This window comes from Ursus arctos, unplaced genomic scaffold (genome assembly GCF_023065955.2).
Source record: "Ursus arctos isolate Adak ecotype North America unplaced genomic scaffold, UrsArc2.0 scaffold_14, whole genome shotgun sequence".
Taxonomy (NCBI): Eukaryota; Metazoa; Chordata; class Mammalia; order Carnivora; family Ursidae; genus Ursus; species Ursus arctos.
The window spans coordinates 34,492,165-34,508,822 of record NW_026622808.1 but is presented as its reverse complement, the minus strand read 5'-3'; the positions used below and the strand labels follow the sequence as shown (position 1 = coordinate 34,508,822).

The window sequence follows — 16,658 nt, the reverse complement described above, 5'->3', positions numbered from 1 at the left end:
ATTCCTCAGTCAATAGGACGCTTACAAATGATGAAATCCTGTGCCATGAAAGGCTGGAATTAATTGAGAAGCCCTGTGGCTGGCCAGATGACCTGACATTAGACTGAAGATGAAAAGAAAAAGTCAATGCCACTTCAATAAGTTGGGGGCAAAGGAAGGGGTGAGCCAAACAGGAATCCAGGGTGAGCCAAACAGGAATTCCAAACAGGAAGGGGTGAGCCAAACAGGAATCTACCAGCTATGGAGGTGCAGTTCTCTCCCATTAGGAGCAATTTACAGTCACCGGAAGTGGCTGGGAGGCAGAGCAGAACCATGGGAGATGCAATAAGCTTTCTGGAGTTGTGAGCCTATCATCCGAAAATCTCTCCCCACATAACCCCCTCATTTCCATACAAGCAGAATTGTAAATATAATTTCAGGAAACTCACGGTTACCCCCATGCCTGCCTGTGGCCACCTAATGAATTCATGACCCCAGACCATAACGTCTCACCACAAGGATTCTGCCATTGACTCCTCCATGACTTGGGCAAGAATGCTCCACTCTCAAATCTTTGGATCTGAATCTGCACATCTATCAAAGATGAGTTAAATGCTAAAGGCTCATCCAGCACTAAAGTGAGGTCTATGTAGAGGGACAACAATCCATTTCTTGAGAAATAGCATCTGTGTTAATTGTTGCTTTGTTTCCAGTCTCTGCCATCTCACAATAGATGACCTAAGAAATCCAACTGGAAACACCATACTCTTCCAGCAAAAAACCCAGGAGAAGAAAAGATAAGCCAGCCTATGTCACTCACTAGAGCCACTCACCATCCAGTATGTCTTCCGCGTCATCCCTGCCATGCTCCTCCACTGCCACTTCCTCCTCCTCCTCCTCCTCTTCCGCATCCTCCAGCTCCACGTCCGGGTCCAGGTCTGGATCGCTCCCTGAGGCGGATTCGTCTGACATGGCTCCCAGAGGTCCTCAGTGGGCATTACCGACTCATGGTCCACTGCAGGAGTCCTGGAAGGAGGACAAGAGGCATCAGAATCACCAAGCACTTCACTTAGGAACACAAATCTTTCAAAGAGAAAATGCCAAAGATGAATGCCCTGGAGGGGTAAACTAACCATACCCAAATTTCAACCCTCTTCAAAAGTGCACTGACCCTGATATATGTTTTGGTGACTCTCTGCCCAGTTTAAGCTTCTCTTCGCTGCTTGGGCAAGAAAATATCTTAAAGTGACCAAACAAACACACTCTGTGCCTCAGAATTCCCACTTGTTCATTTCTTCAATTTTCTTCTTTATATCTCTATATATCCATACATATACACATTTAGGATATATAATCACAGACAGTATACTAGGCTTTGGGGACACAGCAGGAAGCACAACAAATCATGTTGGGGAGTTGGTGCATGCCAGAAGGAGATTAGGGGAAAGTTCTCACTGAGCAGAGGCCAGAGGGACCCACATAGACATGTGGAGGGAGTGTGTTCAGGCATAGTGAGCAGCAAGGGCAAACCCCTGGAATGAGAGTAACTGGGACTGCTCAGGCAACAGGGAGTGGGTGCTGCCTGGAGTTGCCTTAGAGCACCGCCTGGAAGATAGTACACTCTCCAATCACCTGAATGGAGGGCTTCCAGCAGGCACCACACTGCCACTCCTCCCAAGTATATGGGGAGCCTCATGCTCCCCATGACTCAGAATGCTCCCGTGACCATCTCTGCTCTCAGGCTCTGCCCTACCTCTTAGCCCAGTTCCAGCTCCATTTCTTCCAAGAAGTATTAGCCAACTGCCCCAGTCTTCTGGGGTCATATCCCCTCTTCTGAATTCCAGTAGCCATGTTTGACCATGCTGACCTTCACTGAAGCCTTCATATGGGCTACATGGCAAAGTGGTTTGCCTTCTGTGGTTTCTCACTTCCAGACCAGACAGTAAACCCCTAAGGGCAGGGAATTAGGTGGGAGCTGTTTCTTTGTATCCTGGAGCTGGAAGCATGTCCTAGTCAAATCATTCATTCATCATTCATTCACCTTCACTCCCTCATTTGTCAACCTGCTTTATTATGTCTACTATATACCAGGTACTGCACATGTCTGTCTGTCTCTTTCTCTCTTGCTTGCTCTACTTCACTATTAGCTATAAAGGTCATTTCTTCTTGAGGGGGACAAAAAGATAAAGAGAAAGCTAGATAGACTGCTTTGTGATAAAGCAAACATTAGCAAAATGTTAACATAAAGATTCACTGACCAATTCTTTCAATTTTTCTATATATTTCAAATTTTTCATAATAAAATGTGGGGAAGGAGCACAAAATAAATAATCTTTTCTAAGACAAACTGCTACAGACAACCACATCCACAATCAGGTTATCCTAAAATTCCTCCCATCTCCCAAAATAAAAACCAAAACACAAGTCTCTAATTATTCAACACAAAAACTATTCCAGAACTGGAATCTCTTATTAAGGTCCAGACACAATTTGAAACAGAACTTTTACATTCTCCTAAAAAGAAACAGAAATAAAATGAAGTAAACTAAATCCTTTAGAGTTCTGGAAAATCAGAATTTAAGACTGTCTAGGTAACAACCATAGGAATTACGAGTGTGTGTGTCCTGATGGGTCATGTACTTAGCCTCTCAAGGCAATGAAAACAAAAAACAGCTGTAAAATGATTTAGTAATAAAATTTAAATGTTTGCATTAATAACATACTTCCAAAAACACCTACAAAGGGTGTTAAGGGATAGGGAAGAAAGGTGCCCCACAAATACAAATTAATAGAACTAATGCTGAACTATCATTCACTGAGTGACAAAGCAGATTCCAAATTTCTAATGGAATAACTATCCTATGTCTTTAAGTTCATTAGGTTTTAGAAAGGAAGCAGTAAATCAATTAGATGTCATCAGCTTTGGAAGTGAAATTTATTCTGAATATGAGTATGACGATAATTTAACAGCAGCTACTCTGTGTGCGGAAGTCAATATTTGTAATCAGCATAACCCCTCTGGTTCATCCTAGACTGCTTGAGATAAGTGTTTTGCTTACAGTGTGTTTGGCTGATTATGGAGTAGCTTTTAGAGGACAATTTTTAATTAGCCAGTACCTTTAGGTAATCTGAATGCCTGTCATTTTAGAGAAGAAATTGTGTGGTAGTGGAAGAATGACAATCACTTAGAGCTAAGCAGTAACAGGAGAAGCCTCCTATACACCCCCAGTTAATGAACATCTTCAAAACAACCTCAGCCCCAAGCTCCTGATAGAAGAAAACATCAATTAAACATCAACAACCACACATACTATTAGAATATGACACATTGGTCCAGGACCCTACTCAAAACACTTTAAGAACAGGACACTTTAAAATAGTACCCAGGTGATCAGATGCCCCAAACAGAGAATAAACTGGAAAGTGATGGATTTAAGTCCCACCAAATTTGGTTATTCTTTCCCTACCTTCCATGAGCCACTAAATTTCTTTACAGAGATGACACAATGAATTCTTTGCTCTTCAGAAAGAATCATACCAACTATTTAAAGGGCAGGTTTTGCTGTTACTGATCTCCTTCAAAAAAGCAACAAAGGGAAACTGGCAAGGGAAAAGCTGATCTTGGCGGGCAGCAGTGCAGTCAATTACATTTTGTCTCTACGGGGCTCCACCCACACATACAAACACTTCCAAGTGGGCAGAGACTTTCAAACAGGGAAGGCAGCCCTGATTCAAGAAATTAGCTCTCAGTAGAACCCTCAGGCAGACATGAGAAAAAAAAGTTGATAAGGAAAAAATGTATCTCCCTCATTTGTGCTCCAACCCATGTGAAACTCTGTCACAATCTCCAGGGAAGAGGAGCTCTAGGAGATTATGGGTGTGCTGTGCCTTAATGAGGACCTGTATTCCTACAAAGCAAATTCTGGGAATCATTCTATTTTAACGAAACTGGAGAACTAGCTATTTTAAGAAGCTCTAAAAAGAACCACTCTGAAAAGTAAATATTCAATCCGTAAGTTATATGTTAATGTCTACAGTTTAATATATTGGGTTTGCTAAAGGAAGCTATAATTATGAAGAAATTCACAGCCAATCCCACTCCAGTCCTTTACAGCAATCTTGAGAGGGAAGGAAGGTTCCTCTGCCCTGCTAAGTTCAAAAACATCGACACCTGTCTATACAGCAGTGCCTGGCCAAGAATCAGTGAAATTAATCATGCGGGCACAGCCCTAAGACACACCCCTGGGGAGGAGAATACACAGAAGAGAAAAATACAAAGACAAACACATACTAGCAAGCCTTTGTTCATAAAGCAGACCATGCTTGGAGAGTGCACACTGAAATCATAAAACTGTGGCATACACTTCCTCACCACTGCAGGGCAGCCCGTGCAATTTCAGAGATGTCTTTCTGGTCCTTGGCAGCATCCTGATGCTGCATTTGATACAAAAGAAACCATTCCAAACTGCCATGTCCTCATTAATTTTGGTGACCTTGAGTTGTATTAAATTTCCTCAAGTTATCTCAAAGCAATTCCACAGCGAGTACCATGCCCACTTCTTTTTCCATTAAGAGTATAAACAAAACCATGCATTTATGCTAATTTACAAGGGGGAGGGGAGCCTTAAGAGCATGAAAACATTCAGTCTAAAAACTTCGGCAACACTTCTTCAAAGAAGTGCATTAGTCAAGCAATTTATATACTTCAAAGACTTAAGAAAAAAAAAAGAGTTTAGGCCATTTCCAGTACTCAAAGGGTATCGACAGGATTCTTCCAGCCTGCTGAGAGATCCACTATGGATCACTGAAGTTATTTGAAAACACCTTTCTTGGGCAAGACAAAAACCTGATGCACACACGTAGCCCAAATGCCTTTTGATTATCTTTCAGTTACTTAAAAACACATTTAATACATACAAAGCAGCCACAGAGCTGGAAAGTGTCACAGCTCAAAATATTTTACTTGGAAATCTAAGGAGACTTTGGCAATATGGAGCTTAATTAAGACAAAATAAGGAAGAGAAGATGAACAATACATTCAGGACTCCAAGGAGCAGGGCCACAGAAGACAACTCTCTCTAAAAGGCAATGCAGTGGAGCCAGGTCCTGGGACTCAGCACCAAGCTCAACAGAGGCACTCCAGCCATGTTTACGGAATCAAACAACCTAAATTCTAGCCACAGCTCTATGGGAAACTGGCTGCATGACCTTGGTCAAATCAGTTCTCCCTCAGCTTCCTCTTATACTAGCCAGGAGAGAGACAAGAATTCATCTTCAAGATCCCTTCCAGATTCTATGACAGCAGTTCCCAAAGGGTCCAGGGACCCCTGGGATCCTCAGGACCCTTTCAAGGGAGACACAAAGTCAAAATCATGCATGGGTTAAAGAGCCATTCAAAGTGCAAGACAGACCAAAGGATTTTGATGTAACAGAATATAAAAAGTTCCCTGATATAGTTTCAAATTCCATATTACAATTAACCTTGAAGAAACTACCACTTGTCAGAGTTTTGGTACAGTACCAACGAATACCCACAATTATCTGAAAAGGCTGCTAAAACACTCCTCCCTTTTCCAACTATGTTCTTCATCTACTGTAACAAGACAGTAAGTCAACAGAACAGTAAGTCACAACATGCAGAAGCAGATCTGAGAATCTGTCTCTATTCAATCAGACTTTTTCAAATTTTCAAATGTGTAAAACAATTCTACTCTTCTAATTTTTTCATTTTGGAAAATATAGTTATTTTCATTAAAAATTATTTATGCTAATTCATAATGAATTTATTATTTTTTAAAGAAATTGGTATATTTTGTTTTAATTTCTAATACAGTGAATACTGACCATTATAACCCATATAAACAAAAGCTTTTTGGGATCTTCAATAATTTCTAAAGTATAAAAGGATTTAAGACCAAAAAGTTTGACATCTATGGTCTTAGAGTCCCTATTTTCAGGTATCATAAAGAAAAACTAGCATCTAAAAAAGATGTAACAAACAGGACCTTATTACATAAGATATTTAAACAATTCCATGCTGTATTCAAATAAAAAGTATAAGATTAATCCAATATATTAATGATATACACAGGTTATTTTATAAATGTAATTAACCATCAAGGGCAAACTTTCTCAGTGACTGAAGTTAATACTACATTTGCAAAGTCAAATTTTTACTTTTATTACCGAATCTCTGTTATCCACATGCCCTTTAAAATGGCCAAGGGCTGAGGCTCCCTGTTTTTGTTCCCAAAGCTCCCCTGAATTAGGTCCTTCACCCAAGAGGTCACTGAGCAGCATATCCCTGCAGGGTCAGTCCCAGGCATTTTGAATAAGCAGGAATAAAACTCTAGAAGGCCACTGCTGAGGGAAGCAAATTAAAGACTCATTTCATTCTCCATGGAGTCAGCTGGAAAAAAAGGGGGAGGGAGGGTGACAAACAACTGAGTGGGGAAGATATGAGCTAAAGCAGGGGTGACAGCTTTGGCTGTGAGAAGGCTAGGTGACATAACCACTGCTACCCAGAGGGAACTGGGCTCTGAAAAATTCTCTCCCTATCAGAACACACACACACACACACACACACACACACACACACACCCCATATGAACACTTTAAACCATCAATATAATGTGATGGTGATGAAGAAGAAGAAGAAGAAGAAAGAGGAAGGAAGGAGGAGGGAGAAAGGATGGCGGAGGAGGAGGAATAGGAAGAAGAGGAGGAAGAAGAAAAAGAAGAGGGAGAAGGAGAAGAAGAAGAAGAAAAAGAAAGTAAGGCCCCAGAGGGGCGCCTGGGTGGCACAGCGGTTAAGCGTCTGCCTTCGGCTCAGGGCGTGATCCCGGCGTTATGGGATCAAGCCCCACATCAGGCTCCTCCGCTTTGAGCCTGCTTCTTCCTCTCCCACTCCCCCTGCTTGTGTTCCCTCTCTCGCTGGCTGTCTCTATCTCTGTCGAATAAATAAATAAAATCTTTAAAAAAAAAAAAAAGAAAGAAAGTAAGGCCCCAGGACCTCTGAATACTGAGGATGAGGCAAGAGTAAAAGCAATTTTGGCTAAATATGTTACCATTCAACTTGTGAGCCCTGTATCTCTTTCGACCCAGCTCTCAATTCTTAAAGTGGAGATGACAGAGATAAGGGCCTACATGGCAGGGGCATGTCTGGCCTACTTTTCCTGAAGCCTAAGCCAGCCCTGAGTCCAGATCGGCCTAAAAGCAGGTTGGGTTTATCTACTAGATGGTAACACTGAGGAGGCTCAGAGAGAAGCCAAATCACGGTTGGCGTCCCATCCCTCCAACTCCCACTACAACCACCTTCCCTCCCCCTCACCAGTCTCTTCCCAAAGCCGGAGCCCTCCGATGCTCCTTCCTTCTCCTTTCTCCTAAGAGTTCTGTCACAGAGCCATGGAGCTCACGCTGGATGCCTACAAACCCAGACAAACACAAGCTGAGTGGAGAGGGGATGGTTTGCCCTTCACAGCCCTGCAAATATTCAGACCAACTTTGGTGAATGAAGACCTCTCTGTATCTAGTCAACCTATCCACTAGATACAATCTGGAAAAGCTCTGTGCCAGTATCATCTTGACAAATCAAAGCTTTTAAAAATAAGACTATAACAGGAATTCTACATAAATCCTTCCATAATACAAAGAATAACCACAATTTTCTGAGTTGATATTGATCACTTTAGATTTTCAATTGTATTCATTTTAAAATAGCTATAACTACATGGTATACAGGTTGCATACTATGGTTTTTCCTAAATTGGCATCAACTGCAAATTAAAGTTTTAATGGATGACTACTACTATTTGACATATACTCATATTTTCAAAATACTCTACAGGAAAAATTAATATACTAACATCATTGTATTTACATGGTTATTCAAGTTTTTCACTTTGGCTTTGCCAAGTGACTTGGGCACTCTGTGTGGTTACCTCCTTAAAGGCATAGGTAAACTCTTCTTTATATCTTTTTTTTTTTTAAGTAGGCTTCGCACCCATTGTGGGGTTCAAACTCACGACCTTGAAATCAAGAGTTGCATGCTCTACCAAAGAAGCCAGCCAGGTGCCCCAACGTAGGTACTCTTCGGGCTCTACTTTCCATAGTTCTAAAATAAACGGTAATGCTAATCAGGTGCAGACCCCTATGGTGCCTATGATACAAAACAAAAATATATTTGGTCTTTTCCCCTGGTTCCTGGCAGAGCTCCCAAAACCCTTGGAATTTTCTGAGTGACAGGAGTGTCTTTTGTTGTTTACATTGAGCCCTCTTTTGACCACACCTAATTTGTGCCAATGAAGTGACTTAGGGTGGGGCCCCCAGAGAGCCTCTGGACGTCCTGGATGGCTCAGTCCGTTAAGCCTATGACTCTTGATTTCGGCTCAGGTCATGATCTCAGGGTCCTGGAACAGAGCCCCACGTCGGGCTCCCTATGCAGGGTGGAGTCTGCTTCCCCTCTCTCTCCCTGCGCCCCTCACCCCACTCATGTGCATGTGCATGCTCTCTCTCTCTAAAATAAATATATTTAAAAAAAAAAGAAAAGGTCTTTAGGAAATACACAATGATGTATTTAGCAGTAGAAATAAATAAAAAAAACTTCTAAAAGACAGTTTAACAAGAGAATAAAATAATCTATTCCTAGTTCTCCAAAGATTTAAACACTTAAGTATGAAATATCTTATTTCAAAGTACAGATTTGAAAGATTACCTAGCTGAATATTCTCTATAGTTAATTAGCAACAAATTAGTATGAAACTTCCTTTCCTTGAAGATACAAAAATGTAGGGTTAAAAAGGCTAATTAAGCCTCCCAGCACCCCTATGTGCAGACAGGATGTCCTCTTGGTAGGGAATAGGCCTCTCTCCCTCTTTCCCTGAGCCCAGCAGGAGCTGGAATCATCTCTGAGGCAAGTCTCACCTGGGTTCCCTCTGGAAGGCTCTGGGTCTGGTCAATGTCATAAACAAACAGCACCCCACAGGCAGGTAAAAATTGGACTCACCAGCTCACCCTCCCTCTTTGTATAGATGTGGCCCAATTCTGAACAGTCTTCTAAGGAGACTTATGTAATCTATCTAGATAATGTGTTTCACTGTTACTTACGGCTAAGGTTATTCAACCTGTGCCCAGTTCTTAGGCTTCTACACAAACACACGCATGCATGCACGCACATGCATGTGCTCATGCACTTCAGCATTACAGAAATAAGTAGCTAAAGATTCTTATCACTGAACCACTTACTTAAATACACTTGCCCTATGTCTCTCTCTGGTCTAACACTGGACATGAATATTGACAAAAACAGTGACATCCAAAGACTAGCAAAAATAAGTGGGAAAAAGAGTGTGCACTTGACCTAAAGCCATTATAGTGAAGTAGAAAAAAAGCTTCTTCTTTCAAACTAATATTCCCATATCTTCTCTGGGAAGAAGCATATGGAGTCTGAACAAAACTCAGGCATAGATTTTGCAAGTAAGAAGATGACCTACAGGAAAACCTCATCTCTGTAAACAGAAAATAATGGATGTTGACCCTTGGGAAGAAGAGCCCTCTCTCAAAGACTGGAACATGGCTTGTGGATGCACACACCAAACAAGTTACCTCTCATCACTCTTCAGATAAACATGCTTATTCCATGGAGGCAAGGCCATAACTTCATTATACCATATAGGAGGTAAAGAGACCAAAATGATTCACGTAAGAATCTTAGGGCCACAATACTGTCTTGGTAGAGGGGACAAAGGGCACAGACTGAAATGAACAAAAAGTTTGAGGAAATAATTCAAAGAAAAAAGTAGCCGATAGATATTCTGTAGAAAGAATGGTCAAAGGAAAAGGCAGAAAAGTTAGCAATTAATTAGTCCAAAGCCTAGGAATGATATAATAAAGACACTACGCCAGGCATTGTGGGAGTGATACAAATACATGCCTCAAAAAATGATGCAGAGCAAAAAGCCATAAGACTATCTGACTCCAAAACAGAAAGAATCAATAACAATGTCATTTTGGGACACCAAAGAAGTCTATAGCATTTGAGTAAATAACAAATACCAAGGGGCGCCTGGGTGGCTCAGTCGTTAAGCGTCTGCCTTCGGCTCAGGGCGTGATCCCGGTATTCTGGGATCGAGCCCCACATCAGGCTCCTCCACTGGAAGCTTGCTTCTTCCTCCCCCACTCACCCTGCTTGTGTTCCCTCTCTCGCTGGCTATCTCGATCTCTGTCAAATGAATAAATAAAATCTTTTAAAAAACAATTTAAAAAAAACCCCAGGGGCGCCTGGGTGGCACAGCGGTTAAGCGTCTGCCTTCGGCTCAGGGCGTGATCCTGGCGTTCCGGGATCAAGCTCCACATCAGGCTCCTCCGCTATGAGCCTGCTTCTTCCTCTCCCACTCCCCCTGCTTGTGTTCCCTCTCTCGCCGGCTGTCTCTATCTCTGTCGAATAAATAAACAAAATCTTAAAAAAAAATAAAATAAAATAAAATAAAATAACCCCAAAATACCAAATCAAATCTAATCATAATTTAAAATGATATCCAATACAAAAATGAAAAATGACATTTTTGTCCCACTAGGAGATTTACAATGCATTGTTTCCCCTAATTACACTAAACATTTGCCCTTAATACATTCACACTCTCTTACTTGATCCCTGGTGCCCAAGATACTCATTCACCCTAATGCAGTCAAGGGTACAGTCTAGGCCTGCATGGTTTCTCTCTAACCAGGATGAGGCTGCCCTGGAATTAAACCGCAAGCCTCTGCCACATCAGCACTCACTATGTCAACCTACAACAGTTGGCAACCACCATCCAAGAATAATCTAGTTGACTGAGAGTGAAGAATAAAAGTAGAACACCTAGAGACAACTGCCAAATCTCAAGGACAGAGACTCCAGGCCTCCGTTTGGGAAAGATTAAAGAAGTTCCAATCTTCTGATCGTTTTGTCAACAAGTAGTTATTACTCATTCTTGTAGCTTGTTCTCAAGTGGACATTGCCCCAGCACCGTGGCCAAAATAAAACTGCACAAAAAAGAGAAAGGAAATGAGTGATAGAAAAAGGACAGGATGAGGAGCTAATCCTTCCTCCTGCCCACCACAGCATGCAAGAATGAGTGCAACTCACTGTTACATTACAGTGAAGCTGAACGAAAGACCCAGCTAAGTCAATGGTGGCATCGGCAGAAACACAGGGCTAGAGGCTGCCACTCAGCCAAGCTAATCGAGAAACTACTGAACTACTACTATCACAAGTAGTTCCAGAATCTCCTAATCATCTCTCCCATTAACTAAAGATTAAAAAAAAAAAAAAAAGTGGCTTCCATAGCAAATAATTCTGACAAGTGGGCCTCTTCACATTCCGAATGTCCCATTTTATAGTAGTGCTGCTCTTAATGAAGTTATCATTATTTTTGCACTAGTTTGGATGACATACTAGGCAGGCCTCTAAATACATGTATATACATATATTTTTTTAAAAGATCTATTTATTTGAGGGGTGCCTGGGTGGTGCAGTCGTTAAGCGTCTGCCTTCGGCTCAGGGTGTGATCCCGGCGTTCCGGGATCGAGCCCCACATCGGGCTCCTCCGCTGGGAGCCTGCTTCTTCCTCTCCCACTCCCCCTGCTTGTGTTCCCTCTCTTGCTGGCTGTCTCTCTCTCTCTCTCTAATAAATAAATAAATCTTTAAAAAAAAAAAAAGATCTATTTATTTGAGAGAGGCAAAGAGAGAGTGTATGCATGAGCATGGGCGGGGGGCGGGGGGGCAAAGGGAGAGGGAGAGAATCTCAAGCAGACTCCCGGCTGAGCTTGGAAGCTATGCAGGGCTGGATCTCATGACCCTGAGATCATGACCTGAGCAGAAGTCAAGAGTCGGATGCTTAACTGACTCAGCTACCCAGGTGCCCCTATGTATATTTTGGATTTGATGTTAGTATTATACAAACTGTAGCTTACTCTTTACAATAAATAAAGTAATGAAATTATAAGAATAAATACATATTTTGAGCTCGGAGAGACTTCTAAAAACTGCCACTAACATAAAAGTATGGAAAGAACCTGTGCCATTTTACAAATGCCTTTAGTGCTGTGGCTACCTTGATCAAGAACTATGAAATACATTCCATTTCAAATTTCGGAATTAGTAAAAACCAAGATTTAGTGTGCTATTTCATAGCATCCCTATTGATTACATTTTTGCCCCCAAGCCTATAAAAGTATCTGCAGAAGAAATTATTAACTGAGAGTGAGTACTTGAATCCTGGGTATACAAGAGTCATGAAGGTAGGACAGCACCAGAAGAAGATGCCAGGTTAACAGTTCTTTTTTTTTTTTTTTTAAGATTTTATTTATTTATTTGACAGAGACAGCCAGCGAGAGAGAGAACACAAGCAGGGGGAGTGGGAGAGGAAGAAGCAGGCTCATAGCGGAGGAGCCCGATGTGGGGCTTGATCCCATAACGCTGGGATCACGCCCTGAGCCGAAGGCAGACACCTAACGACTGTGCCACCCAGGCACCCCCAGGTTAACAGTTCTAGAGCTTTCTAGTAGAAAACAACAAGGTAACACCACAATGACCAAGGTCCATCTAACAATTTGGACAAGGGCTTCCTGCTTGGCACCTTGGCAGACAGGAGATCGTGCAAATTCTCCCACTGCAAAACACCTAGAAATACAAATAAAATCATATACAATACACATTCATTTTAAATGCACAGCTGTTTTCACCAAAAAAAAAAAAAAAGTAACAGAACAGACCAAGGACCAAGAATAAAAGGTAAACTGAAAATAAAGACAAATACTCTTGAGAGTTGACGTTACGGCAGTCCTAGGAGAAAAAGAGGGTGCCAATCTTGTGGGTGAGTGGTCAGATAAGAAACAATGCCTTGGGGTTCAAAGAAGCTAAAAAGGAAAGACTACAACCTCTACATAAAGACAGGACTTTAAAGAGCTATATTCTCAGGAAAGAGTAATGTAGAAAAAATCTAACCACCAATACAGAAGACAACATAAAAGCTTATGTCAACCTAGTTTGGCGGGGGGGGGGGGGGAGTATCCAATCTACATGGTCCAAGAAATTAATCAAAACTAAAGTGGCCAGGGGCACCTGGGTGGCTCAGTCAGTTAAGCATCCAACTCTTGGTTTCAGCTCAGGTGGTGATCTCAGGGCCATGAGATGGAGCTCTGCTCTGATGAGTGCAGAGCCTGCTTGGGATTCTCTCTCTCTCCCTTCGCGCCCCCCCCCCCCAAATAAAGAAATAAATGAATCTAAAAAGAAAGAAAGACAGACAGACAGACAAGACTAAACTAAAGTGGTCCCAGGCAAGTGATACACACTAGCTGCCAAGAAGTGAAAGTAAAACATCTCTGGGACATACCTCTACTTGGGCCACATAAGAGTCATAGATAAAGCCTTACTGAAGATGAGCTCACAATCCGAAAGTACAAACACATGAGCAACTAACCAAACAAAAGCAAGAGCCAACAGCGTAAGACTAAAACTAGTTTCCTAAAAACTTCTGATAATAAAAATACCAGATTAAAGGAGATAAACTATATACTATCTGAAAAGAGGCAGAAAAAATTTTCATAAAATTTAAAACCCATTCATGGTGACAAAAGCAAATAAATTCTTCACAAACCAGATGAAAACTTCTTTCACTGGATAAAAGGAATCTACCAAAAGCCACAACAACACATTTAGTATGAGACACTAGGAACATACACTATAAATTCAGGAACAAGACACATGGTTGCATGCTATCAATATTTCTATCAACATCAAGTTGTTAAAGACTCTTTTTTTAAGATTTACTTATTTACTTTAGAGAGAGAAGAGTGAGCACAAGCGGGGGAAGGGGCAGAGGGAGAGAATATCCAAGCAGACTTCCACTGAGCACGGAGCCCAACACAGGGCTCGATCCCACCACCCATGAGATCAGAACCTGAGCTGAAACAAGAGTTAGGCTCAACCAACCGAGCCACCTAAGCACCCCCAAGTTGTTAGAGATTCTAACAAACAAAATAAGACACACATACACACAGACACACAGCATAAAGATCGGAACAAAGAAAGAAAATTGTCACCAATAGAGGGTCCTATTATTTCAACACAGAAAATCTACAGTTAAACTATTATTAGAAATACAGGAGAGCTTAGTAAGGCAGTTAGATGAAAGAACAATATAGAAAAATCTACCTTCTTTTTTTTTAAGACTTGATTTTTATTTATTTGAGAGAGAGCGAGCGTGTGAGCAGGGGGAGGGTGTACATGAGCAGGGAGAGGGGCTGAGGGAGAGAGACAAGCAGTCTCCGTGCTGAGCAGGAAGCCCAATGCGGGGATCGATCCCAGGACTCCAGGATTATGACCTGAGCCGAAGGTATGAACTTAACCGACTGAGCCACCCAGACACCCCAAATCTATCTTATTTCTGTATGCATTCAACACCCATTTAGAAAGAAAGTATAATTTTTAAAATATTATTTAGAATAGCAATAATAACCGTAAGTTATCTGGCAATAAATCTAGGGAAAGAGATCTAAAACTTCTGTGGCAAAATGTGTAACGACCTCACTTAAAGAGACATAAATAATCAGAAAGATGTGACATGTTCCAAGATGAAGACTTACATGTCAATTTTCCCTATAAACTCAATGCACTTCTAATCAAAATCCCAAGGCACAAAATGTATAAACTATAAAGGGAAAGATTAGTAAATTTCACTACATCAAAAATGAAAATGTCTGCATAAGAAAATATCATAAACAAAACAAAGATTATCCAGAGTCTGGGGGATATCTGCAAGCATAGAACCATTGAAAGGATTAGTAGCCACAATGTATGAGGAACTCTTAAAAACCAGTAAGAAGATAAGGGATAAGACTAGGTAACTCTTAGAAGAGAAAACTCAAATGACCAAAAAACATTTCACGCACATTAAAGTTTTTGCCACAGTCTGACAGTACAAAGTGCTGGAGATGCTACTAAGTAAGGGTTCTTACAGACAACTGGTAGGAATGCAAACTGATACTTTGAATAATTGGAAATATCTAGCAAGGTTAAAGATACCCAGCCCTATGAATCATAAATTTTGCTCCTAGGAAAATTCTAGAATAGGTATACAAGAAAATTTTGAATCTATGCTGTATCATGGTAAGGACTGGTGGGAGGAAAAAAAGAAGCAATCTAAATACTCATTAATAAGAAAATGCACAAATCGGGGCACCTGGGTGGCTCACTCAGTTGAGCATCCGACTCTTGGTTTTGGCTCAGGTCATGATCTCGGAGTCATGGGATCAAGCCCCAAGTTGGGCTCCATGCTCAACATGGTGTCTACTTCTCCCTCTCCCTCTGCTCCTCCCCCCACCCCCCTTCTCTCTAAAATAAATAATAAAAATAAAATCTTGAAAAAAATCAGTTCTAGCTCTTATGACAGAAACTTGGATAAGTGAAGGTTCATCACATCATTCCAGTTGGTGACCCAACCCTAAATCACATTTATCAGTTACTTAGGACACACGCTTCTGGCAATCTGATCTGCTGAGCTTCCACAGGCATGCTGTGTTTCACAAACTGTATCACTTATTAAAATTCTCACATTAGTTCTAACTGGCTTAATATGTAATGATTCTTTTAAGTAATAAGAATCAACATTTGATAGACATAAACACACTGCGAAGGAAGAACATACTTGCAGATTAAACAGGACAGCAGGCCCTGCTCTGCCTGTGCTAGACAGTGTCAGGTTGGGGGGGGGGGTGGTAACTACTCTTGGGGAAGGACATTCACCTGCCAAGGTACTACCTCAAAGCCTCGTTTCCTTAAAAACAAGACAAGTAGGGCCCAGGGGGGTACTGGTGTTAAGCAACTCTACAGACAAAAGGCCTTAATCTCAATCAGAAAAGAATCAGAAGGACTGAGGACTTCAATACTTATACATGTTCCTGAAGCTCAATCCTGGCAATTTATGTTGGCTTCCCAGAGCATCTGAGACTGACGATTAGACTGAGTAGTGTACAAGGAATGAAAGGCCTCTTTGTTCTCACCTCTAGACACTGTCTTCAGGGTCCCATACCTTCCACTATCATCATCAAAATGGGAAGAAATAAAGCTTCTCTCATTTGGATTTATACAAAGGAATCAAACACACGATCCTCAAATGAAAAACGGTTTCTTAACAGCACTCTATTATAAACATATAAATATCAGGCACTACAGGCTCCTGCACAGCTGTAACTGCCCGATTTTAACTATTTTCCCCTTTTATAGTATCACATCTGGACTAGTTTCTTCAATAGGCTATCTCTGGTTTAGACAAGAAGCCAATATCCGTGCTGTACTGAATTCTAATAGTAATTAGCCTCTTCTTTAGAGGGTTAAAGGAAAGGAAGACTCCATGTTTATTTATTTATTTTTAAGATTTTATTTATTTGAGGGGGGGGAGAGAGAGAGAGAGAGAGAGAGAGAGCATGCGCACGAGAGCAGGGGGAGAGAGTAGCAGATTCCCTGCAGAGCAGAGAGCCCACAGCAGGGCTCAATCCCAGGGCACTGGGATCATGACCTGAGCCAAAGGCAGATGCTTAACCGACTGAGCCACCCAGGCACCCCTTTATTTACTTTTAAGTAGGCTCCATGCCCAATGTGGGGCTTGAACTCAAAACCCTGAGATCAAGAGACACATGTT

At 41.5% G+C, this 16,658-nt stretch overlaps 1 protein-coding gene across 4 annotated transcripts in view; it reads right to left on the bottom strand.

The window, feature by feature from the left end:
- The window catches only part of RAD54L2 (RAD54 like 2), a 118,813-nt gene that overhangs the window by 82,933 nt on the left and 19,222 nt on the right, over positions 1 to 16,658 (bottom strand). For all 4 annotated transcript variants that reach the window (XM_026500940.4, XM_026500941.4, XM_044384883.3 and 1 more), the window contains one exon: positions 813 to 1,005. In XM_026500940.4, the coding sequence (XP_026356725.2) occupies positions 813 to 951 (139 nt within the window). In that variant the 5' untranslated portion in view covers positions 952 to 1,005. The remainder of the gene's footprint in view (positions 1 to 812; positions 1,006 to 16,658) is intronic.